Source organism: Pelodiscus sinensis, chromosome 4 (genome assembly GCF_049634645.1).
Source record: "Pelodiscus sinensis isolate JC-2024 chromosome 4, ASM4963464v1, whole genome shotgun sequence".
Lineage (NCBI taxonomy): Eukaryota > Metazoa > Chordata > Testudines > Trionychidae > Pelodiscus > Pelodiscus sinensis.
The window spans coordinates 116,923,147-116,950,863 of NC_134714.1; the positions used below are offsets into that span (position 1 = coordinate 116,923,147).

General features: G+C 48.3%; 1 protein-coding gene across 1 annotated transcript; it reads left to right on the top strand.

The window, feature by feature from the left end:
- Positions 1–7,325: 7,325 nt before the first annotated feature.
- IFITM10 (interferon induced transmembrane protein 10) lies at positions 7,326–25,705 on the top strand. Its single transcript, XM_006134929.4, has 3 exons — positions 7,326–7,706; positions 8,118–8,541; positions 24,668–25,705. The coding sequence occupies exons 1-3, from the start codon at positions 7,684–7,686 to the stop codon at positions 24,815–24,817; spliced, it is 597 nt and encodes a 198-aa protein (XP_006134991.1). The 5' UTR covers positions 7,326–7,683; the 3' UTR covers positions 24,818–25,705.
- Positions 25,706–27,717: the final 2,012 nt, after the last annotated feature.

Sequence of the window (27,717 nt, forward strand, 5' to 3'; positions counted from 1 at the left end):
TGCAGTGCTTAGCACTCTGGGGTCTCAGTCTACGTCCAGGGCTCCTAGGCATTACAAATATAAATAATATCAGTTTACATTTGTAAAAAAGTAGATCGTTAGCCCTTGAAGAAGTTGTAGAGAAAAGCTTGAAAATGTGACCCCAGAAACCAGGAGGCAAATGGAATTGAAAGAAAACCCTTATGATTTTTAAGCTAATTTCATAATTTTTTCAGCTTAACTCATGACTTTTTAATGCTTGGCAATGTCAAGTATGTAACATTATGTGCAATAATAAGAGGACCCAGGCAATGATGATATCCTGAGTGATAGATTATACAGTACTTGCCATCTTGAAGATTATGAATTAATAATAATTAGGAAGAGATCCCAACGTGTCCTGCGAACTACGGGGCCGATCTGACACCCACTGGAAGACACCCAATGAAAGAGTCGCATTGGCTGCAGTGAACTTTGGCTCAGGCCTTGTTTACAGGACATGCAACATTTCTCAAAAGCTCCCACCTCCGGACTGGTGCCTGTGTACTATACAGCGGTGACTATTTAGCCATGGAATATAGGGTCAATAAGCACATTTATGTGGTGCTATGGCACCAAGGCGGAGCAGACAGGGTTCTGGTTTTTAAAGTCTCATCTAAAAGAGCCACATATATGTAGTAAGCTCCATGGAACATATTGGACTCCAGTCTCAGTTGGCATATGAACAGGTAACTAGTTAACTGGTTACCCAGTAAGAATCACCCTTACTGTTACACTACTGGGTAACAGTTAACTGATACCCAGGAGCAGCCCTCAAGCTCACAGCCTGCCATGTGCAGAGGGTTGCCCCAGCTTTCTGGGTCTGGAGCAGCCCCTGCCCACGGTGCAGGGGCCTTTCCAGCCTGGTTGTGGTGGGCTGGGGCTGCCCCAGTGGTCTGGAATGACACCCCTCCCACCCCCCACTTGTCCCTGTTTAATCAGTTAACCAGTTAAATTTAACATTTAACCAGTTAACTCATCTGGATTTTACATCCCCAATTCTCAGGTACACACTGGCAGCATAAAGGGACCTTACAGTGGATGGAAAGAGCCCTCTGAGACTACCCACTTTACAGGGGCTTCTCCAGCCAGGACATGCCTGGCATCAGAGTTTTGCTATTATCCCACTCCCAGCTCTTTGTGTGGATCGGAGGGAAGGGGAATGGCAAAGGTGCAGTACCCTCTCTGGCTATTCTTTACTTCCTGTGAACCATAGGGGGTCAAGGGGAAGCAGAGGTGAAGCTCACAGCAGCTCTGAGGCTGATCTAACTTTCACTGGTGGCCAGGTAGGTCTCAGAAATAACCCTGGAGGACAGAGTATGAATACAGTGTAAAGCTGCCCAGCTCCCTTCTCCTCCAGACCTGCACTAAGCACAGGGACAGTGGTAACTGAGAATCAGACCTATGGGTTCTATAGGAGGGAGGAAGGCACGAGTCAATGCTGGGAGTTGAACTTGTGGTACCAGACAGCCTTTGGCATTTTAAGCATCTTCTGGCCCGATGGCACATTATGGACTCTTGTAAAATGTAAATGCTCAGTTAGGGTATGTCTACACTGCGGCACTATTTTGGGATACTTCCAGTTCCCCGAAATAGTGTTTTCCGCATCTTGACAGTGCGCCCATTATTTCAAAATAGCTTTTGAAATAACAGGCGCGCTCTTCCAACGTCCCTGTAAACCTCGTTCCACGAGGACTAAGGGATGATTCAGAACAGCGCTCTATTTCAAAATTTGGCACTATGTAGATAGCACCAAATTTTGAAATAAGCTACTTCGAAATACACTTAAAATAAGCTATGCAATTTGCCTAGATCACATTGAGTGGCTTATTTCGAGCTACGGGTGCCGTGTTAACACACCCTCATATAGCAGTTGTGCTAGATTGTTAGAGGAACTCTGACTTCCTGAGGGAAACACAGTAGGCTTTATATTAGTGAGAAGTGGAAATGGGAGCTGCAGCAGAGGAGATTGCAGCTCTGGGGCTCTGCTCACATAATTTGTGATGGCATCTGCACCTGCTTTCTAATGGAAATACAGCCCTGGCTGCTGCTGGCTGCTTTCTCCAGGTGCTGCTTTCCACATCAATCTCAGCACACAGCTCAGCTGTCACCTTGACACAAAAGAACACCTCCCTGCAAAGGAATGGAGTCAGATCTGGGCAGGAGGTATCAACTCACCCCCATCACACCTCCCCAGCCACACCCGGGTAAACAGTCTCTTTTGCGGTGGTAGTAAACAGCCGTGCCATGTAGCCTATCCTAATGACCCCCTAAGGCAGGCTTTCTCAGGCCTGCATCCCACTGGTGGGACTTGAATGTCTTGCCTTTCTTTTTTGTTAGAGTCTGGAAAAGAAGAAAACTGCAAATGGCTCCCTGGGGAGTTGTTTTTGTCAGATGCCCCTGTCTGTGGATGTATTCCTGCGGCAGCTGGTTTCTCAAGCTCTCACATAGGGCTGGCAGGACTCTGACCAGGGGTTAGGGATTCCCCTGCTGAGACTCCTCCCTGCTGGTTGAGGCTGGCACTATGGGCACAAGCAGGAAGACCAGGTGCCTGCCCAGGTAGCAGGGGCAGGAGAAAGCAGCAGCACTGCGGAGAAGCATTCAAGGGGGAATGGAGGCTACCCTTGAGCCTCCTCCCCCTCACCTGTACCCACTGGAGCCTGGGGGAGTCTGATAGCTCACTGTCCAATTACAAGCTGGATCAGTCCAGCATGGATAACCTGTGTACCCGGGGACAAGCTGTGGTCACTCACTGGGGCAAGCCAGGGTAACTCTAAGCTGGTGCTTAGAATTCTCCTTCCTCATCACCACCTGCTCGGTATGAACGCTGTCTCCAACACATGGGACCCCAGCGCTCGAGCTGTGATGACAGTGGGGCCAGCTGATGGTGCAATGCTTGGGAAGCTCTGCAGGGAGGAGTTGTCATGCACTACAGGCCATGCAGCACCAAGGGTTCAGGCTGTCTGGTGACAGGGAGGTATCTATGGCTGGCAGGCCGAGCCAAAGAGTTTGCAGGGCCCAAGGTGGCACGCTGACAGCAGGGCCCAGCTGGTGGATGCTCTAGTTTGTCAAACCCAGCTGAATCCAACCTGGGCAACATAAGTCACCCACTGGATATATTCCACAAGACACTGGCCAGGTCAGATTCTCTGCTGAGCTGTGTGACTCTCCCCTCCATACAGATCAAACACAATCTGTGGCAGACAGGGAGAAGGGTGAGTGGCTCAGGGCTGCATCCCAGCTCATTAGGACCAAACAAGCCTAGAGCTGCCAACAAACATGTAAGCCTAGCCAGCCCCCCCTCTCCCTCCCTCCCAGCATCTTGCCAATGTAGCCGGGCTGGAGCCCAGATGCCTACCGGGGAAAACAGGGGGACCCTGGCTGCGGCAGTGGCAGGGCGTCAGGCTGTGGGGCTGGCCGGGTAGCTACCTAAGGAAATCTCCTGCACAAAGGCCAGCAAGATGAGCTGCAGCAGCAGCCCCACAGTGACACAGGTGACCAGCTTGTCTAGCACCAGCTCCATCTGCAGCCCCTTGTATTTGGGCTCAGTGCGGCACGGGGCCCAAGGCAACCCCCTTGCTTGCCTTGCCCTTAGGCTGGGCCTCATGGCTGGGTGGCTCTAAATTTCCCCACTTTGATTCTCAGAGCTCATCCCTTTCTCCATCTAGATTTCTCACAGAAAAAAACCCAGCTCCCCTAATTTACCTCACATGTCACGCCAGACTCGCTTCGCTGGAGGGAAACCAGCCTCAGCTTCTAACAGTAACCAGCTACTAGGCCAGAATATTGTATAAAGCAAATGGACCATGATATTTAGCAAAGAGAAAACCGTTGTCTCCTTAGCTGTGCTCTCTCCTCTTCTTCCTAGTCATTAGGTTTTCTTCTCCAGCTTAGGTTTTTGCCTGCAGTTCCGTTAGTTGCTTATTTTTTCTCGTGCCCTTTCTAACATGTCTGGAACTGGCCTTTCTTCCCTACTCCATCTTTCACCTTCGGAGGGTTTTTTTCTCTCAGCCATTCGCTGAGCCAGCCTCTCCTTCAGCCCCCACTCCTTTAATTCTCTCCTCTTGACTTCCACAGCAGTCTTGTTAGTCCTGTCTCTCCACCAGTCCCCCTTCCACAGTGCCATCATTTCTCTTCAGTTTTCTCTCCTCACCTCCTTCTTTGTTTTTCCTCAGAACAAGTTCTAGGTTTCACAGGAGTGAGTGACAGAGTAATTTTTGGAGGGTTGCACTCCAAATGCTGGTGAGCTGATGGCCTGATCCATATAGAAACATAAGGACTACATCACCAGCTCAGAGCAGTGGTCCATCTAGTCTAGTATCCTGTCTCCAATAGTTGCAAGTACCAGCTGCTTCAGAGCAAGGTGCAAATAATGCTATAAAGGGCAATTTGTAATTCCCACCAATTTATCCCTTATAATTTTTCCCTATCTAAGGGTGTCTATAGATATTCTCATTCACCACGTAATGACTAATCCTTTTATGAATCCTGCTGCCATGATACCTTGTGGCAGTGAGTTTCACAGGTTAATTGTACAAAGTATTAAATAGCATATCCTTTGTTTTCTGTGTACTTCTAAACTATCCCAGTCTTTCCAATATTTTCTCCTATTGAAGTCTCCCCATGTCACATCATTTTCCTTGCCTGTATTTTATCCCCTTCTATTTATTCTTCTTTTTTTTAATTGATCAGAGCTGAGCACAGTGTTCAAAATGAGAACATCCTACTCATAGGTATGGCACAATAATATTGTTGCCCTTTGGTCCAGTACTTGGGACTTTTCAAAGTTTGTATTATGAGGGGGAGAAATTAACTATAAAACACAGGTATGGAAGAAGAAATCATGTTTATTTACAAAGAATGTGCACTAAAGTCCTGTTCCCCGTGCATACAGTAGGAGCAACCCCCAATGAACATGGCTTAGGTCTCACCTTGGCCTTGGGTAATTCCAACCTAATAGTTTGCAGTTATTTTTAAGCCCATAAAGAAACTATATTGCACCTTCTATTGAGAGGGTTGAGAATGGCTTTACAGAGTCCTGTGATTGCCTTTGGATCTAAGGCTGTGGCTAGGGAACTTACTGAAGTGCAGCTGCCTTTCTGTGGCTGTGAGGGCTCCTGTGCAGCTGCTCTATGCCAAGGAGAGAGAGAGAGCTCTCTGGCCAGCATAATTAAACCACCCCTAACAAGCGGCTGTAGCTCTATTGGTGGGAGGGCGGGTTCTGCTGACAAATCACTGTCACGGCCGTGCTTTTGTTGGTGAAACTTGTCAGTAGGGAATGTGATTTATTTCCCTACACCCCTTCTGGACAAAAATGCTAATGTGGTGTAGACCGTAGCCATAGGCTCACATGGTGGCAGCCATTAGCACCTTTCAATGTTATTTTCCACTCCTTTCCTTAAAGATCATAACATTTTGTTTCCACGTTAAGCAGAGGTTTTGAGTCAACTGTCCACAATGACCCTCAGGTATTTTTCCAGAAATAAAGCTAATGTAGAACCCGGTCCTGTGCGTGAGCTCTTCAGGTGATTCCTTTCTAGGTACATAACGTTGCACTGAGACACAAGGCGGCGGAGGGAATATCTTTTATTGGCACAACTTCTGTCGGCAAACGAGGCCAGCCCTCTGAGCCACACTTCTTCAGAGCCGAACGATCATGTGGCATAGCTACAACACTGCAAATTACATTGCATTGGTCAACAGTAATCAGAATCTGCCCATTCAGCTGGCTGTTAGATCCCACCTTCTCTTGTCTTGACTTACCTCAGTACTTGCATGTCACTGCACTATTTTGCCACCTTATTGCACATTTCCTTTTCCAGATCATAAATGGCAATACTTGTATGGAAAGCACTAAGCCTCATGTGGAACGTAGTGGCTTCCTGCTGTTAATTTTTAATAACCTCTTTATTTCTCCTCTTTGTTTTCTCCTTGGTAGCTGTTCTGTGTTATTCTCAGGAGAACTTTACTTCAGAAGCTGCACTGGTGAACCACTCTCATAACGTTACCACTGATGGGCCTTACGGTTCTATTTTTAATGATCATTTCAACACGCGCATCCCCTCGTTTTTACTACTTTCCTTGTGCCACTCAATGCCATAAATTGCAGCCCCCAGCCAAAGAGAAATGGATGCAATGTCTTTGCCATGTCTAATCCACCTCCGCAGACCTCTTGTAGTGGCCTTGAAGCACCACCTTTGTGCTTTATCCTCTCCTGGATCATCTGGAAGTCATTACCTTGCTGCATTGGCCACCCTATAATGCGGTCATTAGTTGTGAAGTTGTGTGAGCCAGGTTGTTTCAATGTAGCTTTCAGGACAGGTAGAAAACACAGATGGGAACCATTTAATTGAAGCCATGCCAACAAGAGATACACACAGAAAACCAGATCTCCTTCCCACTTTTTCCCATCCTTTGTATGTCCATACATCTCCGCTCCACTGTTTCCTGCATGCTTTACAGCTGCTGTTGGCCTGGGGATCTCTCTCTCTCTCTCACACACACACACACACACACACACACAGAACGCTGCTGTCTCCACTGAACATCCTCATCACATGAGACTTGTGCTCCCAGCATTGGGTTGACCAGACAGCCCCCACACGGTGTGTCTATGTTTGAACGAGGCCGCAGCAGTTATTCCATATTTCAGGCTGCACCAAAATCTCTCCATAAAGCTCTCTGTGGGGGTTGCGGGTGGTATCTGTGTGCGGCGATCTTCCTGGCAGGCATGTGCACACATGCCTGCGCCCTGGAGCTACACGCCTGGGAGATGTGCTTTCCTGGCAGGTAGGTGCAAGGGAGCATGAACCAGAAGGTCGTGCTTCTGGGCTTAGGGGGGCATGAGGAAGGGGCATCCGCGACTGAGATGAAGTGGTGCTCGCCTGCCCAGAACCTGTCATGAGCATGTGCACCTGGCACTGTGTGTTTCAGGGGGATGCCAGCTTACCTCTCCCACTCACGCCCCCACCCCTGCTTCCCCTCCTCCGCCAACTCTGGTTATTAAGAGCCGGAGGCAGAGCTGAGCCGGAGATGCAGCAACTCTCTGGCTGCCTTCCTCCCTGTGAGTATCCCTCACCCTCTCCTCTGGCATCTTCTCTGAGGGGGCGGATGGCTGGACATAAGGGTGGCTAGAGACAGATGGTTCCTCTTAATTACCCAGCTAAGGGGATGGGGAAGGGAGCAAGAGACAGCCTCTTCCCAGGTCCCCCCCTCACCCTCCTCTCGCCTGGGGGCTGGCCAAGCAGGAAAAACTGCTGACAGGTGAAAGGCAATGGGAAAATCAGTTGCATCAGGAATCCCAGGGAGCGGAGGACTCAGCAAAATAAATAAATAAAAATAGAAAAACAGAGAGAGCGCGCGAAGCCAGGGCTGCTCTGCGGCGGCTGCACGGCCGGCTGCACTGACACTCATGTCTCCTCCCCCCAGCGAGCAGCTTCGATCCAGGGATGGGCCGGAGAGCAGCGGGGCCCTGATGGATGGATGGATGGATGGATGGCTGGACGGACAGGCGGACGGGGTGGGGGAGGGTAACGCGGGCCCGGAGTCTGTTTGGAAACTCTCTCCGCCGCCTGCCCTCCCCCTCCCCTGTTCTTTCTTGCCTCCTCTTTCTGGCTTTCCAAGAAGCCAGAGCGGCCGCTCTCCCCCGATCCGGCGGGGGGCGAGATGCCCCAGGAGGGAAGAGCCACGTAGGTGACTGCTGGGGGGCTACCGCAAAGGCGGGGAGAGGGGCGAAGGCGGCGGGGGGCATGTCAGCAGCGCCTCGAACTCTCCGGCCGGTCCGGGGGGCGGAGCAGGCTGCAGGGGGCCGGGGCGCCCAGCTGCATGGCGAGCAGCGCGGAGCCCCCGCTGCGCACAACAGAGCGCTCAGTGTGCGGGAGAATGCTCCTTTGTGGCCCAGGAGTGTAAACACTCTTCTCTGTCTCCGCCCCCTCCCCGCCACCGGCTCCCTCTCTCCTCTCCCCCATCTCGCCTCTGCCCCTCTGTCTCTCCTGTCGCGCCTCTCCCGCTCCGGGTTTGCCCCTTCTGCCTCCTCACTCCCCTCCCCTGCTTGCCATCCCCGTCGGGTTCCTTCCCCCCCACCCCCCCATCTTCCACAGGGGACTTCACTTCGCCAGGATACCGCTTTGCCACTTGGCCCCAGCCACCACGGAGAGAACACAGGACCCCCCCTTGGGCCCGCCGTGTCCTTTTGACGGAGCGTTCTGGGTCCAGAGACCCCCCCCGGAGGGGGGCTTTGCCTGCTTTCCCAAGCCCCCTGCCATCCAGCCGGCGTCGCCCGCCCTCGCTCCCGCCTCTGCTGCTTGCTTCATGGAGAGCAAGAGCTGCAAAGGGGACAGCCTGCGGCCAGCTGTCCAGTGCAAACACTCCGTGGAGAAGAAGACAATGACTAACCCCACCACCGTGATTGAGATCTACCCGGACACCACCGAGGTGAACGATTACTATCTCTGGTCCATCTTCAACTTCGTATACCTCAACTTCTGCTGCCTCGGCTTCATCGCCTTGGCCTATTCTTTGAAAGTAAGTACAGATTGCATGGGGAGTCGAGCCACAGCTGATGCAAAGCGGCGTTAGGCTGTTGAAGTCAGCAGAGCAACCCCCGTTTACCCGCTGTGGCGTTAATCATACCCAGGGAGGCGAAGATCTGTGGAATGGAAAAGTTTTGTGCATGGGGTGGGTATCCATGGCGCTCTGATACCAAGGGGATGGGCACCACAGAAGAATCTGGCCAGGGGGATAAGCAGTGATGGGAGGTTTACAGTTCTCACTCAGGCTGTGGGCTTGGTGATAGTGTCCTTAGTTCTGATAACTAACACGGTTGGATTTTCTAGTAGAAGGACCAATAACTTCCTCCCTGGGTAGCCAGAATCTCTCAGCATCTGGAGATCTGTGTGGGGCAACACCCATCGCTGTAGGAGAGGGCTTCGAGGCGCTGGGGAATCCTTACTGCAGATAGGCTGCCGCGGGCAAGGGTGTATGATGATATTAAGAGGTACTTCGCAGCCTCCCAGCACTTTGCAAATCTAACTTAATTCAGCCTGGCAATATTGCTGCTGGGGGGGGGGGGGGGGGTTGTATTATCCCCAGCTTGCAGACAGAAACACTGAGGCTGAGGTGACTTGGGGCTGGTCCCAAAAGGAGTCCATGTGAGAGCTAGGAACAGAATCCTGGCTGGCATTCCTGTGTTCAGTGTGCTAATGCCTCCCAGGTCAGTACAACACAGCACCCTGTGGTTGTACATAAGGGAACTTAGCTAAAGGCATGGGCTAGAGCCTCCAGTGGTGTAAATCAGTGACTCCACTGAATGCAGGAGAGCACTGGTGATTTATGCTAAGTCAAAGATCTGGCCCAATAGTGGAAAAGGAAGTCAGTCTTTTAAGAACGTGTGTGTGAGATTAAATCAGAATTCAGTGGGAGTCCTTCCATTGTATTCAGCAGGATTTGGTCCTTAGCGTGATGTCTGGAGGATGGGGATGGGGAGAGCTCCAAAGAGAAGGAATCACATAGCACCAGTGCAAACTGGAGGAACAGAGAGACCTGTGGGACTGGCTTTAAGCTCAAACACACCAGCCAGCCACTTGTGCCCCAGCTCTTTTGTCCCCTCATCCCAATCTCTGCGAGTTCTGCCACTCGGCCTCGCCTTCTCCTCTAGCAGTGGGACCAGCAAGGCATGAAACCACTTGTTTCCTTCCCTTGATATTGTGAAAGCAGCTCCTGGCCTGATTCTGCCTGGGGTTCCCTAACTCATAATGTGATTTGAATGTGATTTGTCCTTTTCATATGTGTTCATTTTTTTAAATTGTATCCTTTGGTATATATGGTTGTGACTATTTTCTTCCACTATTTGATCTGAGGAAGTGGGTCTGGCCCACGAAAGCTCATCATCTAATAAACCATCTTGTTAGTCTTTAAAGTGCTACATTGTCCTGCATTTTGCTTCAGCTAACTCATAAGGGCAGCCTTGGAGAGCAGCCAGGAATGTGAACACAAGGTCTGCTCACTACAATGATGGAAAACCATCAAACGGGAGGAATGGAATTAGATGCACAAACTGGGAGGCAGCGTACAGAGTGCAGTAGTTCAGGGATGTCTAGCCTGTAGCCTGCAGCCTGTGTCCTGCTCTCTGCTTTGCTGGATCATCCTAGAAATGGAGTCAGAGTCTGATTCTAAGAGGCTACTTGCCCAGCCTGCTGCTCTTCTCTGAGGGCTCCAGACTTCTTCCTGTCTGTAAGGTAACACTGTCAGAAGGTAACAGGATCCTGCATGTCCACAAACCTTCTGGGACTCTTCCCAGCTTGGGCTGCAGGGTTTCATTGCTGAGGAAGTCACTCAGTAAGCAGTGATAGAAATGTAGCCGTGTTAGTCTGGTGTAGCTGAAACAAAATACAGGACTATGTAGCACTTTAAAGACTAACAAGATGGTTTATTAGATGATGAGCTTTCGTGGGCCAGACCCACTTCCTCAGATCAAATAGTGGAAGAAAATAGTCACAACCATATACACCAAAGGATACAATTAAAAAAAATGAACACATATGAAAAGGACAAATCACATTACAGAACAGAGGGGGAATGCGGGGGGAGGGGGGGAGGAAGGTAAATGCCTGTGAGTTAATGATATTAGAGGTGGGGAAGGGGAGATGTCTGTGAGTTAATGGTATTAGAGGTGATAATTGGGGAAGCTATCTTTGTAATGGGTAAGGTAGTTGGGGTCTTTGTTCAGCCCCCTGCGGAGAGTGTCGAATTTTAGCATGAATGCCAGTTCAGAGGATTCCCTTTCAAGTGCAGATTTGAATGTCTTCTGAAGTAGGATGCATGTGATTAGGTCATTGAGACAGTGTCCTTTCTGGTTGAAATGGCAAGAAACTGTTTTTTCTTTGTGATCCTGTCTAATGTCTGTTTTGTGGGCATTGATTCTTTGGCGAAGAATTTTAATTGTATCCTTTGGTATGTATGGTTGTGACTATTTTCTTCCACTATTTGATCTGAGGAAGTGGATCTGGCCCACGAAAGCTCATCATCTAATAAACCATCTTGTTAGTCTTTCAAGTGCTACATAGTCCTGTATTTTGACTCAGTAAGCAGTTTCTAATCATCTGTCAAGAAAGAGAGAGTCTGAGGGCTAGGAGGGTATTTTTCCCCATAAAAGCAATTAGATAAATGCATATGCAAATGAGACCAAGCACCAGGCTCCTGGGTGGCCCTGACTGTGTCATCATTTGGATAGCCTCGGGAACAAGAATCTAGTGGATGTGTTTAGGCAGGCAGCTTTTACCAGGCCAGCCTACAGAGGGATTTCATCACAGAAACAGATCAATTAACCCCATCTAATGCCACTGACTGTGACTTCCACAGGAATGCTAGGGGAGACTCTTTCTGAACCAGCCAGGCCCTGGGGGGCTCTGTTACCGCAGAGACAGTGGGCTCAGCTACACTGCAGGACTAAACTTGAAATAAGCTGCACAACCTGAGCTACACTCATTGCCTAGCTTAAGTCGAAATAGCTTATTTCAACTTTTGGTGCTGCCCACACGACAGTTATGTCAAAATAGAGCACTCTTTCCCTGACTTCCCTTACACCTCGTGAAATGAGGTTTACAGAAGTTGGAGTAAGAAGCCCGTTATTTTGAATTTATTTCGAAATAACGGGCTTGCTGTATAGATGCACACTACGCTATTCCGAAATAACACTGCTGGGTAGCCAGTGTGGCCTAGACCACTGATACTTTGAATACCATTCACCAGGTGACCTTGGGAAATCCCTTACCTGCTCTGTGCCTCAGTTTCCCCATCCACAAACTAGAGATGAGAATGCTCAGTCGCCTTCCTTGCGGGGGATGTGAGGAGGCTTAACACACTGCTGTTTGTAAAGTGCATTGAATGTAAAGGACTATATAAGTGCTGAGCATTTCCTTTGCCACAGCTGTCCCAAGGACAATTCAGGGCCACTGCCAACATCAAACAAGGGTGGCATGGAAGTCTCGCTTCCCACAGAACACTTCTTGGGATGGACACACACATGCCAATTAATTGGTTCTTCCTCTCTCTCCTGCACCCCGCTGGTGTTCATTAGCTTAAATTTGCTTTAATAACACGGATGCTTCTCCCCCCACCAAGCAACCGTAACAACAGAAGGTTGAGACAAGATTTCATGTTGGGGGGAAGGGAATGAAACCAGATAGTTCTATCCCTACACCAACCGTTGATTAAAAAACAAATATAGCCCAGATTGGAGCAGGAGACTGAAGCCTTAGCAGGCACATGGAGTGAAACGGGGCTTTCTCTGCTTTTTTTGCAAGGTTTGTAAATGCCCTCTAGTTACCCCAAGAGGAAATGCTCGCTGATAAGGAAGAAAAGTGGCCAAGTCACTCCTTCTACACCAATATCAGGCAGTGGTGATGTCCTGCCTGATCTTGGCCCCAGGGCCAATGGAGGGGACTCAGCATTTCACAGATTCAGGCCAGCCTCAATGTGGCTATGTCTACACTGGCATGAATTTCCGGAACAGCTTAAAACGGAATACTATTCCGTTTTCAGTTTTTCCGGAAAAGGAGCGTCTACATTGGCAGGCTGCTTTTCCGGAAAAGCCCTTTCTCCAGAAAAGCGAGTGTGGCCGGAAAAGAGCTTTTCCGGAAAAGAGCCCCAATCGCCATTTTTGCGCTCGGGGCTTTTTTCCGGAAAAGACTACTGGGCTGTCTACACTGGCCCTTTTCTGGAACAGTGTTCCAGAATAAGGACTTATGCCCGAGCGGGAGCAGAACAGTTTTTCCAGAATAGCAGCTGATTTTGTACAGTAGAGCATCGTTGCTTTTCCGGAAATTCAAGGGCCAGTGTAGACAGCTCGCAGCTTATTCCGGAAAAGCGGCTGATTTTCTGGAATAAGTGGCCCAGTGTAGACACAGCCTGTGTGAAGATATAAAGCCCCAGTGTGAGAACAGACTTGATGTGGCGGTCAGGGGAGGGGGTGGATGGCTAGGAGAATTAGGCTGAACTGAGGAAAAGGAAAATATACACTGAAAATCAGGAGACCGCATGTTCTATTGGAATCAGTGGTCTGTCAGTCTGTGGGATGGCCTCCTGTTGGAAGTGACGTAATCCCCTCTCACTTGAGATAATACACACAACTACACTGAACCAGACCATGGTGCACAGTCCTGCTCTGGCAGGGGATCAACTAGACCAGAGTTTCTCAACCTTTTTGATACCCAGGCCCAGCTTGCTGACTTCCCAAATTGCGTCAGGGAGATCCTGGGAACTAGCAACAGGCCACAGCAGGGTTCCCTGTAAGCTGTGCACTCATGCAGCCACTCAGGAGATATTCAAAGCTGCCCAGCAGATTAGCAGAGTGCCCACAGCTACTGGTAGTACACATTCGCTACTGGTAGTACACATTTATTTCTACTGGTAGTACACATTCGCACATGCCTCGGTGTACCTAAAATTTATTCCACACCTGGATGGAAAAAATCCACATGTGGATGGAAAAGATTAGCGGGAACATTGGTCCAAGGACCAGTCATTGAGCAGCACTGGAGTAGTTTCAGTTCTTTGGCAGAATAAAAACTGCAAATGTAACATTCCTCAGAGGTACAGGACAGAGTCACGGAAGGGGAAGGAGACAGTGACGACAAATATTTCAGGCCATGATGGGGAGGGCAGCGTAAGAGAGAGAATGGGAGACCATCTGGATGTAGCAAAGAACTCCCCTGGGAAAGGCCTTTAGAATGTAAGAGAAAATGTGTTCATTTCTGTAGTCTTAGCCCTTCTATAGTTGAATAGAGAATGATACACCTGCTGTAGAATTATTTTGGATGAGAGAGAGCGTGTGCGTATGTGTGGATGGATGCATAAAAGACTTCACTCTTTATTAGTTGCTATATTATTTTAGGCTCTTTTCTACACAACCTTATTGCATGTATCTCTATCTCTGTTACAATTTGCAGGGCTTTCCCATAAGGTAAGAAAAGGCTAGAATGAGGAAAATATACTGAAGTAAATGTCCTATTCGACTTCCTTTTTGTCCCCTGATGCAAAGTTTTGAAGTGCAGATTTAGATCCCAGTCCTTCAAGAAGCACCATGCTGGGTGGAGACTCAGTGGAGTCCATGAGGCTGCAGGTCCAGGGCTGTTATTCTGAATACAACTGAGGTGTTTCTTTATTGGGGCCCACAGTTGTGTGTTTTCCTGGTGTAGCCAATGCACCGAAAGCTTTAGGGTCCCTGCAGTTTGTTCTTTAAACTTGCATTAAATAATGTAAAGAAAACTTAAGACACATTGTTTACATCACAAAAGTGCACCCATTGACTTCATTAGGACCCCTTGTGCTGAGCTAAGCACATGTTTAAATACCTTGCTAAATTGGCCCGTTAGTGTGCTTTACTGTTGCTTTAAAAACATTTCATACCCTTGTGATGTACAGTAATGAAATAAACACTCCCCTTTCTGTTCTGCCTTTGTCTTCATGCCTGCCTGGTTGTGTGTGGATAGACAGGTCTATAGCTCTCTTGCTGTGTGGAGACTGCAGTAACCCCAAAATGTGTCAAATGCCATAGCCCCTGTACCAAAGAAGTGACATTATCACTCAGGGTACCGGAAGTATCCCAAAATAGAAATACCACATCCAAGGAATGCATCTGCTATTTTGAAAAAATTTTCGAAATACCAGACGTCCTCTTTTGCCGTCCCTGTAAACCTCATTCTGCGAGGGATAAGGGGTGGCTTGAAAGAGCGCTTTATTTCAAAATTTGGTGCTGTGTAGATTTATTTCAAAATTTGGCGCTGTGTAGCCTCTTTCGAAATTAAATAAAAAAATATACACAATTTGCATAGCGCAAATTGCGTATCTTTTTCTGATTTAAGAGTGCAATCTAGACGTAGCCTCAGAGAAACATACCTGGGGAGGATGGGGCTCAGGTTACAACATACAAGCCAAAGACTGATATAAGTTTTGTATCTTCACACCTTGTCTTTACTTATACCCCCTCACAGTGGGCAGGATCCTCAGCTGGTGTGAATTGGTATCACTTTATTGACTGCTCTGAAGCCGCACCTGTTTACATCAGCTGATGGTTTGGCCCAGCATTCTTTGGTCTCCAGGGTCAGCCAGATGGAAAGGAAGCAGGGTGCCTGTTTCTGAATGGATGGGTGTTTTGGGATGTGGGGGCAGAGGCAATGATTAGATGTGAGTGTAGAGAAATTTGAAAACCCATGTCAGCACCAGCATCGGTACAATACAGCACAGATACCAACACCACCTGATAAACCTGGATCCGGAGATGATATTTTTTTCCAGAAGCAAATGTTATGGCCTTGACTTTTGCACAGGATATTCAGCTTCCTTTCCCCTCCCCCCCACCCATTATTTCCCAGCTCTAAGCACTAATAAATGATGCATCAGCACTTACCGTTAAGAGATCATACTTCAATCACCAGCACTTTTATCACAGGAGACCTTTGGGGAAAGCCAAATCCTTCAATGCACCAATTACACAAAAAGGCAGTAGATCAGAGAGGCTGGGATCACAGTCAATTTTTTATTCTGGAAGTCTAATTTCAGGCTGCATCTCTGGACATAAGGGAAATGAAGAATGTAGACTCCTTTTTGTGTCCAGAGTTTTACTGATATCTTCCCATGTGTTAGTCCCATCAGGTGATCCTATCCCACCTCTGATAGATGCATCACACCGAGTGTGTGAGAACCACAGGGTCTCTGAGAGCCTTGCATTTATAGAGCCTGTTTTCCATTTTAAATGAACATAAATTCTGCATGTTCGTAATGTATGTGCTGGAGCCATATTGATTGTACCTTTGACTCCTCTGCCAATGGCAGTTTAAAGAGGAGAGGGAAATTAATAGAACAACAGTAATGCACTACCTATCTGACAAAGAGCTTATTTTGTGGAGCCTCTTTCCATGGGCATCATTTATGGGTAACTAGAGAGGTCTGCAGCCCTCCCTAAAGACTGAACCCCTGGATTTCATACTTGAGGTCTACTTAACAAACAGGGCCTAGCTCCAGAGGCAGTTCTTAACTGTAACAGAGTTTATGCTGCTCCCAGCTTTGCCTTTGGGACAGGGAGTTTGTTTATAAACAGAGGGAGGCAGGATGATGAAGATAATAAAGAGCTTGTCATTCAAGTAATTGAAAGATTGTTAGGTGATCATGAAGACATTGCAGGGTACTCCACTTAAAAAACGGAGTAGGAAAAAATAATGGTGTGCGCTAGAGGTCTGCACGGACCACTGCTGTTCAACTTATTCATAAAGGCTGTGTCTACATTGGCCCCTATTCCATAATAGGGATGCAAATGTAGCACTTTGGAATAGGCAAATCCGCGGGGGATTTAAATATCCCCCGCGGCATTTGCATTAACATGGCTGCCGCTTTTTTCCGGCTTGTAGATAAGCCGGAGAAAAGCACCAGTCTGGATGCGATCCTCCAGAAAATAAGCTCTTTTCCGGAGGATCTCTTATTCCTACTTTCAAATAGGAATAAGAGATCCTCCGGAAAAGAGCTTATTTTCCAGAGGATCGCGTCCAGACTGGCGCTTTTCTCCGGCTTATCTACAAGCCGGAAAAAAGTGGCAGCAGTGTTAATGCAAATGCCGCGGGGGATATTTAAATCCCCCCGAGGATTTGCCTATTCCAAAGTGCTACATTTGCATCCCTATTACGGAATAGGGGCCAATGTAGACACAGCCAAAAGGTCCTGGAAAAGGGGTAAACAGTGAGATGGTAAAATTTGCAGATGATATAAAATGACTCAAAATATTTACCTCCAAAGCTGACTGCAAAGAATTTCAAATGGATCTCTCAGAACAGGGTGATTGGGGAACACAATGGCAGACAGAATTCGTTGTTGAGAAATGCAAAGTAATGCACATGGAAAGGTATTATCCCACCTATACAGTCAAATATGATGGGCTCTGAGATAGATGTTGCCACTCAAAAAAGGAATCTTGGGATCATTGTGGATAGCTCCCGGAAAACATCTGCATAATGTGCAGTGGCAATCTAAAAAGCTAACAGAATATTGGGAATCATTAGGAAAGGAATAGATAAGACAGACAATGTACTATTGTCTCTATGTAAATTCATGGTACGCTTACATCTCGAATACCTCATGCATATCTGGTTGCCCTATCTGGATTTGGAAAAAGCACAGAAAGGGCAACAAAAATGATGAGGGGTATGGAGCAGCTTCAATGTGAAGAGAGATAAAAAGACTGGGACTTTTCAACTTGGAAAAGAAATGACTATAGGGTGGGGGGGGGGATATGTTACAGGTCTAGAAAATCATGAATGGTGTAGAAAAATAGAATAAGGAAATATTACTTACTCCTTCACTAACATAACACAAGAAGCTCACTTAATGACATTTATAGGCAGCAGATTTAAAACTAACAAAAGAAATTATTTCTTCATGCACAGCTCTTTGCCAGGGGATGGTGAAAAGGCCCAAACTATAACAGGGTTCCAATAAGACCAAAATAAGTTCAACGAGGATAGGTCCATCAATGGCTACTATCCAGAATGGGCGGAGGGGTGGTGTCCTGAGCTTCTATTTGCCAGAATCTGAGAACAGGCAACAAGGGATGGATCACTTGATGGTTGCCTGTTCCGTTTGTGCCTTTTGAAGCATCTGGCATTGACCACTGTGGGAAGACAGGATACTGGGCTAGATGGACCATTAGTCTGACCCAGTCTGGCCATTCTGATGTTCTTATATAGAGCCCAAATGGATCTGTCCCAGGCTGTAACCCACTAGATCCCACTCCCCTTCTAGAGCTAAGATAGAGCCCAGGGGTCCTCCTTCCCTCTCTCCCCACAGAGTTAGTAACAAAGTCAGACTATATATTAACATTTTAAGGATAAACCAGTGTCCTTTAAGTGACTTGCCACAAGATCTCAGAATATGTTAGTATCAGAGCTGAGACTAATGTTTATTTATTTTTTTCTTTTATATATGAATTAGATACAGTGCTCCTGTCAGCTAACTGCTGTGGTCTGATAAAAAACCTTGAGTGTTCCAGTGCCTTAGTAGCTCCTGAAAAGAAGTGATGTTTGTAGGGGGGGTAAGGTAGATGGCACCCCACTCCGATTTACTGCTTGACTTGTATTGAGCCGGCTCAGTAACACTGCAGAAGCCACTGTCCTCAGTCTGCTCCACCATGCTCTTGCTCTACTCCCCCCATCACAGCATGGACAGTGGCTCCCCTCCCCAACAAAATCTGAAATGAAATGCCTGCCTTTTTCCTTTCCGGTGGAGATCAGGTTTCAGGGCACCGTCTAACTATAGGAAGGCAGTGACATGGAGGTACAAAGCAGGGAACAAGGGAACCTAGGTCTTATTCCTGGCTCTGCAAGAGAGGTGTGATTTTGGGCTCCTCCCTTCTCTGTGTCCCCTTCCACTTTTTTGTCAGTTTTATCTATTTAGAGTGTAAGCCGAGGAGGACGAGTGTGGGAACGTTGTCTTTGTACCTGAGGGAAAAGGATTCGAATAGGCAAAGAAGTCTAGCTCTGTGATTCTGTGGAATGAGGGAGATTACATCTTCTGAGTTCTCAGGCAGGTGTTTGGCAGTAATGACGCCATGAAAAAATACATCAGCCTCTCAGGCTTTTCTCTTTGAACAATGTTTCCCAACCATTTTAATCCCAGGGACCAGTTTCCTTCCTATACTGTGTCAGGGAAATCTCAGGGACCAGCCACAGTCCTAAAAGTTTTAGGGAATGGACATTGAGAAACACTGTCTTAGGAGACCAACAGTTTTCAGGAATTAAATCCAGATGCTTCCCAAACAGTACAGTAACAGAGCAAGTCAGTGAGACCAGACCCTAGTGTTAATCAGTGAGGAGAGTCTATACCAGAGGTGCTCACCAGCAATTTGTAGAGCAATCGAAGACTCTCCACTCGTTTACTACATGGAAAGTTATTTGTGTGCAGGGAAGCAGAAATTGGTGTCCTATGTGGAGAAGACGGGACTCTACAGCCCCTCCCTCCGCCTCAGCCCGTGTATACAGCTTACAGGCAACCAGCAGTAGGTTGGGCAACAAAGCTCATGCAGCATTAGATACTGTCATATCAGAATTATTATTATTAAAATGCATGTGTGTCTGCACGGTGCATTGACAGCCCTACAGTGTGACCTGTCCCCTGCTCCTGGTGAACTGAGGGGGGCAAGGCCTGCCCTAAAAGCAAGGAAAGGAGTTTGTGGCATTGCTGAGGACACCAAGGTAGGCAAGATGCTTGGGAGAAAGGCAGGATTGAAAGGAGATAATAGTGGGCGCCGAGCAAACAAGTAGATAAGAAACTTCCAAGTCCAGAATACATGAAGGTGTGCAAGAAAGAGGGGAGAGGTGAGGAGGGAGGATTGGGAGGTGCATGGGGCAGCAGGAGAAAATGAGATCAAAGGTCTTGGATCTTGGTGCTAATGAACTATGAGCCAGGAAGCCAGTCACAGGAGTGGAAGGAGACAGAGGGTGATGTGGTCAGAACATCAGGAAAGGAAGGTGACTTTAGTGCTGGCTTTCTGGACATGTTGAAGGGAGAGAGGTGAGCAGCTGCCTGGGAAGTTGGTGGCAACTTTCAGGGGGGAGAAGTTGGCCAAGGCACGGACAAGTTCTATTAGTGGTGCTGGAGAGGAGAGCTAGGATCTGCTGAGGTTAAAGTGCACGACTGGATTAAACAAAAGGCTGGCTGTAGAGGGGTGGAAGGAGAGAGAAACCTAGGAATTACCATATTCGAGCAGATCCAGGGCCCATCTAGTGCAGTAACCCATCTCTAAAAGTGCTAGCCACCAGGTGCTTCAAAGGATGGAACAGGGACCTCACTGCAGGTATATGTTAGATAATCTGCCCCCTACATTAGCGCTCATCAAAATCGCCAATAATTAGTCATTGGTTTAAAGCCTGTGGTGTAATCCCTTCTAGAACTGCTGTTATCACGCACAAGAGAAGAGGGAAAGTGGCACAGAGAAGGGATGGACTTGTGGTTAAGGACCCGGACTGGGACTAAAGAGCTCAGAATTTAATTCTTATCTCTGCCCACGCCTTCCCATGTGGTCTGGGGCAAGTCATTTGGTATCTATGTGCCGCCAGTTCCCCTGAGGGAAAGGGAGATGCTATTTTCTTGCCTTCCAGGGGGGTTGAGAAGACACACTCCTTAAGGTTTGTGGAGCATAGTAATAGCCCTGTGAGTACTGCAATAGACAGTAGAGAGGCTGGAATACACGAAGATGGGCCACTCCTCAATGACAGAGACAGAGCAGGGGAGGAAATGTCCATTTACTCTTAGAGAGACTGAGTTTGACATGCTGCCAGGAGCGATGGCCGAGTGGACATTAGTGATGCGAGACCAGAGAGAAAAGAGGCCAGGGCGGAAAGTTGTAAAGCTTAATCAGACTGTTAACAATTTGGGGCAGAGACTGTCTTTTCATTATATGTGAATGCTAGAAGACTTACTTGGCATTCCCCGAGTCCGGTCCAGGCCAGGGTTTGGACAGTGATCTCTGGATGCCAGCTTCTCCCTGGGTTGGCCCAGAGGGGGAGGGGGACTGTGTACCCCAGGCTCCGGTTTCTTCCTGGGGCTGGCTGCTGACTTCACCCTTAGGCCAGCCTGGGGACGGGGAAGGGCCAAGGAGGCCACCTGCCAGCACTCCCCAGACCCGGTGGAGGGGGGGGGGGTCACACAGGCCGGCCCAGGAACAGGGGGAGCCTCTGGGTGGTGGGCATGCAGCAGCTGGCAGCATTTCTCTGGGGCAGGCTGGGGTGTCGGGTGCTGCCCAGCAGATGCTTCTCACTGAGGCACTTGTTGTGCACTGTGGTCATTCCACAGTATAACTTTTCCTCCTACCAGGCCCCTCCCTTTCCATTTTATGAGAAAGAATCAAATTCCAGGCACATCCCATTGTCCTGGCATAACCAAACCCTGACCTTACTTTAAATTAGAATAAGAGGAAGCTGCATTCCACATTTGGTGGCCCTAGCTCTTATTATTTAGAAGGAGTTCTTGAACAAATGGACTCACAGACAGGCAGACAGGTGCACATTTCTAAAATAGATAGATAGATAGTGCTTGTCCATGTGGGGCCCTGACTGTTGGCTGGAGCCTTTAGGCTTATCATAATATCAATGATAATGAATAATAATGACTCATTTGAATAAAGGGGCTAGCTGATGTACAGGAGCATATGGGAAAATGATGAGCGAGAAGAAGGGGACCAAAGACAGAATCTTGAAGGAATCCAACAGTCTGAGAGAGTGGGGAGGATGAGATCCCCAGAAAGAGGAGGCCAAAGCAGCCATCGACGAAATCAGAAGAGCAATTAGGCACGAGAAAGACCAGTTCTTATTGGAGTGATGTCTCTGTGGGTGCTCCATTGTAGTTCTTGTAGGTGTTGGGTCATCCCTGCATCGCAAATTGAGTTTTTTCCAGCAGTCATTGGCTGGGCCATGCACATGCCATCGGTGTCTCTTGGTGTTCACATCTTAATGTGTCACATGCATGGTCTGACTCTTCTCAGTTCCTTGTCTACCGTTCACAGAACTCTTCTCTTCATGCTATATATAAAAAAATAAAATTAGTTAGCTGGTTGTTGCCTTAAATTTTTATATTTATTGCTATCTTCCATCATTTTTTAAAAAAAAGTTTTTCCTCAGTTTTCTCCTAGTTTGGCCTCCCCTACTTAGTTCTTAGTTAGTTATGCATAGTTGCTCCTCTTCTTCCTTGGCTCATGAAATGCCAAACCAAAAAGAAGAAAGAGGGGAGAAGTAGAAGATGAGAAAAACTCCATTGAGATGATGGGATCCTAGGGTTTCAAGAAATGCGACACTTGTTGCGAGCTCATGCCCAACTCAGACAGCCATTCCTCCTGTGTTCACTGCCTCAGTGAGACTCACAGCCCCCAAAAGTGCCCGCATTGCACTAATCTCACTTCCAGAGCCAGGCACGACAGGCAACTTCCCTCAAGATGATCTTTATGGAGAACTCCTTTCAGCCACCTCTGTGAACTCATCAGGGGGCACCACCTGACTTCCAAGGTCTTTAGGTAGTGGGCTAGGACTCCAGCCAACCAAACCACTTCCCACAAGCTTAAGAGATGTGAGGAGAGAAGGGAGCAGAGAGAAGGAAAGAGGTTAGAAGCAGAGGGAGGGAGGGGGAGGGATAAGACAGGAAGAAAACAAGGAAAGAGGTAATGGGGAAAGGGAAGGGAGGGAAACCAATGGGAAGCGCAGGAATGGGGAAAGGCTAGTGAGAGACAGGTGAGGAAGAAGGGGAAGGAGAAAGAGGGCTGGAGAGAAATAGAGAAGACTGTGAGAGGGAGCCAGTAGGTGGGAGGTAGAGAAGCCAGGGGCAGGTGGAGGAGCAGAACTGTCCCTGGGGGAGTTTGTTTCAAGCAATGAACAAGCTGTGTTTGTTTCAAGCTGTGTCCCCTCAGCCTCTTAGGAGTGTAGGACCTAAGGACCTTCTGCCTGGGACCTTCCCTGAATTATTTCCATTCCGGTGAGTGGGGCTGACCCTGTGGGGTGCAGACTATGTGTCTTCCCAGCTCCCTTCCTTCTGGGGGCCAGATACTGGGAAGATGGCAGCTGGCAACTTGGCTGACGGATTAGGTCTGTGTCTATGGCAGGCTCTGGCGCTTGCTACATGGTGTTTTGGGGTGTCAATCTCACACCTACTCCCTTCTGCCAAAGATACTGAAGGCTGGACCCTTAACCCGCCAATTCCTCCTGCCCCAATCCTCAGGTGCACAGGCCCTACGGCATGTCTGCCCAAAGTCCCACACAGCTGCTTTTACACAGAAAAGGAGGAGCTTTTCTTCTTCGTTCTCTGCGCTGTAGGGAGAGCACTCCCCTGAGATAGTGGTCTGGCTGTACCATTTTCCAGCTGCCTTGGTAGGTTCACTCTTATGCCAGTGAAAGGCTCTTTCCCAGAAGCCAGTGAGAAGCATTGTAAAAGCAGGGAATGTGTTCACAAAGGACCCGTCTCTTCAGGGCAACCAAGTGGAAGAATCCACATATTAGAATGCCCGTGGGGTCACTCTAAGGCCTAGGATAAGCGTCACACAGCAATTTGCTGGGACGGAGGCGGCCGTTACTATCTTGTGTCCAGTGAGTCAGGTCAAGCTCCCAGGAGAGTGTGAGCGTGTAATGCTGCCAGGGTCATAGAGCAAATCGCTGAAAAGTGACGTGGATCAATGCTGGTTTGGTTTTTTTGAAAAACCCTTGGTGGATAAAAGCATTAGCTTCTTGCAAGGCAGGACGGAGGACCAGCTCGGGGAGGTTTTGTGGCTAGCCAGTGACATCTGGTGTTCAAACAGGAGTGCTGCAAACGTGTTCATATTTCTGGAAGCAAATTTAGGGACTGGAGGAAACAGCAGGCACCATCTCTCTGGAGGCTGAAAGCCTCCACCCACAGAACAGGAGCCACAAGGACGACCTCTGAGAGTGAAGAGGTAAATCTCCAGGCCCATCCCATCCCTCGCCTGTTTGCTGAGACTTCTGGCCAGGCTCTAAGGGGTGTCAGTTGTGAGGATGGTGTTGTGGTGTGATAATGCTTCTGCCTGACATTGCATGGACTGTTGTCAGACTCAGCAGAGAGATCTCAGAGGGGTAACCATGTTAGTCTGTATCTAAAAAAAAGTAAAAAACGAATGGTCCTGTAGCACCTTAGAGATTAACAAAAATATATAAAGTATCATGAGCTTTTGTGGGCAACACCCACTGTGATGGCGCGTTGGGGTTCCCCAGTCTCCTGCAGCCCCCGAATGGCACGAACAGACTTCACCAGCCAGTAGAATACATGTGGTTTATTGCTTCTCCATGATACAGCACAGCACAGATGTAATCTAGTTACAGGAACTGGGGGCTAAGAGGCCTCAGTGCCCCCCTTGAGATAGGGGAATCCCAGCCCCCTCCCCAGTTTCTTCTCCCCTGCTTTCCAGCCAGGAACTAACTACCCCTCTCAAAGCCCTGCCCCCAGCCAGGGCAGCATTCCACCTCCCTTTGTTTCTCCCCATGGGGGGTTGGCTGGTTCAACCGGTATGGAGTCACCTTTGCATAATAAGGTTTTCCCTGCTGGGTCTTGCTCCAGACAGCAGAGGTCACCACAGCCCAGCAAGTACCCCCACTACGTCACACCCACGTCTTCAGATGTGTGGAGCAAAAGTCACAGAAACCCCAAAATTTAAAGCAGAAAAAGAAGCGGGATGGGGAGGGAAAAAAACCCCATGCTAAATGAGGATAATAGAGTGAGCTGTAAGTGTCTGATACTTAGCTTTTGATGTCATTTGCATGTTGAACATAACGGCCCATCCAGTTCATGGCTTTGTTCAGTGCCTGGGTGATGGTGTCAAACTTGCATATGAAGGCCAGTTCTACAGTCTCTCTCTGCAGTTTGTTTCTGAAATTACTTTGTAAAAGAATGGCTCCTTTTAAATCTACTTCCCACACCTATGGCTACATACCAATGCGTAGTGCCAGGATCCACACTGCAGTGTGCTATAGCACCAGGAATTGCACTCTTAACCTCTGAATGCAGGAGAAACAGGTACAGCGTGTCTACACGCTCTAAACCCCTGTTGCTATCACTTTAAGCTGGTAAGTTAGTTTGTAATTTTTTATGTCTCTCGAAATGCTTTTTGTCTCAGGTGCGGGATAAGAAACTCCTCAATGACCTGAATGGAGCGGTTGAAGATGCCAAGACAGCCCGGCTTTTTAACATCACCAGCTCGGCCCTCGCCACTTTCTGCATCATCCTCGTCTTCATCTTCCTGCGATACCCGCTCACTGACTACTAGAGCGAGGCCAGCGCAGCTGCCCAAATGCCTCAGTGCCGAATCTTCCTTCAGCAAGGACATGAAACAACTATCCATCCTTACTGCAAAAAAAAAAACAAATAAAAAATAAGCCCAGCCAAGCAGCCCCACCCCCACCCCTGACTGGTATTTGAACTTCTGTAGAAAAAGACATTACTTTTACATTTTTACAGAAAAAAATATTTATTTTTCATGATAAACAAACGTGTATGATGATGACAATTATGCAACACTTAGAACTAACCACTAGCCCATAGATGTGTCGCTAGATACGGCAGCCAGAATGGTGGCAGAGGAGAGAGCACTGTAACATTGCTGATCTACTGTTTAACATTACATTCAGCAGTCCAAGCACTGAGCTGTGGTCAAGATGGAAAACAGCCACTAGCCCTGTTGGGAGAGTTGAGCTCCAGATCTACTAGGAAGAATGCTCATGGATGTAGAGTTCGAGAGAGGGAGGGGAAAAAATGCCTATTACTGTGAGAGAAAACTGAGGAGTTAGATTAGAGCAGATTCAGGACATATCAGTTGAGTTCAGGCTGCTATCATGTCTCCCCTCTCTTTTCTCACCCCCCCCCACTCCTCTGTATATTTTGTTCCGTCCCTCGTTTTATACAATTAGTCACTGAATTTCATATGAAGGCCACGTTAGCTTATCACTCTGCCTTCAGAGTGCTGAATCTTAGAGAGTGGATAGTAGAGAATTCTGACGCCTCCAGATAAACTCCAAAGAATTAAAACAAAACAAAACAAAACCCTTTGTGGAATCTCCTACAAATGCAGAGAATGTAGGCAACCTGTGGAGCACTTGCATATATCCTGTATATCGACTCCTGTTGTATTTCTGTAACATGTCAATAAAGATACCTCTGACCATCCAATGCTTTTGTGCTTAATTTCACACCTTGCTATGGATGAGGGGTTCTCCCTTCTTTCCCCCTGGCTTTGGTCCCATATTAATCCAATGAGGGGTACAGAAAAGAATTAAAACTCCTATTGGACACTATTATCTGACTTTACAGCCATAATTCCCTACCTTTGCTATCTCCCTGGACGGGACGGTGTTAATGAGCAGCCTCATAACAAAGTTAAGAAAAGTTAACTAACAAGCAGGAAGCAGTTCCGCAGACAGTGGAATAGGGGACTGATACACAAGCAGAACCACAGTGGCAGAGACAGAAATGAGAACCAGCTGGGACAAGAATTACCACCTTGTATATTAGCAAAATATAGGGACTGGAGCTGGAGGGAGGGGGAAGGTGACAGGAGTTAGGGGAAATCTGGTAACTAAATCCCCTGACCAGGCACGTGTGATGTTCATCACCATTCCAGTGAGGCCATGCTGCACTGGAGTACACGGTTGGGAATGCATTGTTGTACCAGTGACGGTGATGGTCTGCTGAGAGTTTAACAAATGAGCTCCATTAAGAACATTCCACCTTGCTCTGATGGAAGTGTTACAGTCCCTGGATAAAATGTGCTTTCCATTGAAAATCATCCACCCCTCCAAAACCATCAGTTCTTCACGCACACACGTGCATGTGTCATGGAAGCTCCATTGAGTGGCACCTCTGTCTAGCAGCTGTTCCACCCAGCAGCAGCAGAGGCAAACCAGTGTCTTTCTGCCTCTGCTGGCAGTTGAGATGGCAGGTGAATAATCCTGTGAACCTGCACTGATTGGGTGAGTGGACAGTGAGTTCCTTGGGTGGGAATTGGGTCCTCTTTGGTTGCTGAGAACTATGAGATCCCTGAACTAAGACTTAAAATTGGGGTGAGGCAGAGAGATTAGCCCACACCTGCCTACTGCAGAGCTCTTCCTCCTTCCTCTGAAGTATCTGGTACCTCCCCCTGTCTGAGCCTGGATATTGGACTAGATGGACTTTAGGGCTGATCCAATACAGAAACGCCTGTATGTTTCCCCTGCTTGCAGCCAGTCTCCCCTCGTCAGGGTGGAATTGGCATGGCGTGACAGAGGGGCTGCTCTGCACTGGCCTAACGTGGGTTAAACCCAGCTCTGGGAGAGGGCTGAAATTGTGAAGCCAGCAGCTGTGACAGGTAGTAGCCAATTAAGACCCAGTTGGGGTGGTCTGAATAAGGGCTCCTGGAGTGGTGCAGAGCACACTATTGCTCTAGCTATGGAGCAGGAGCCACCTGGCAGACTAGAGAGGGTCCCTGACACAGAGAAGGGTTGGGGAAGGGCAGGCAGAGCTGTGGAGACAGGACCAGGCAAACTCCAAGGCCTGAGGCTACTAGGGAGGCAGCAGGTCCACACCCCTTGCTTATGATGAGTGACCATTTCAGACTGCAGTTTACCCCTGAGGTAGGAGCTAGCTGCTGACTAGTTGGCCACTGAAGCAAAGTGGATACAGAGGCCTGGGGTTCCCTGGGAGGGGGTCCCCAGAGTGTAGAGACACTACCACAGAGCAGTACTGCAAGGGAATGGCACCCCGAGTTGGGAGGGATGTGGGCCTGCAATAACTCGGGGATGAATACTAGAGGTGCTCTGAGGCTGAAGTGCTAATTCCCAAGGTGACCAGCAGGAGGCGCTGCAGTGGTGAGTCACAAACCCGTTCCATGTGGGTTTCCCCAGGGTTCTTGTGGGGGACTCAGTACAGGCGTTCCTGGTGCCAGGCTGCCTTGCAGTACCAGCTCTTTGAATGTCAGACTGGGGTCATGCGCGGCTCGGGGGAGGCAGCCTTCAGGGCTCCCACTCAGTGCAGCCAGGGCTCAGTCCTGTTGTCTCTGTCTCATGCACTGGCTGCTGGAGGGGAGCCACATGAGAGAGCCTCTTGCACGGGGTGGACGATGCAGGAGCCGGGGCATTCCTTACCAGCAGCGGTCACAGCCATGTGGCTGTGTCCACGGGAGAGAGACGAATGTTT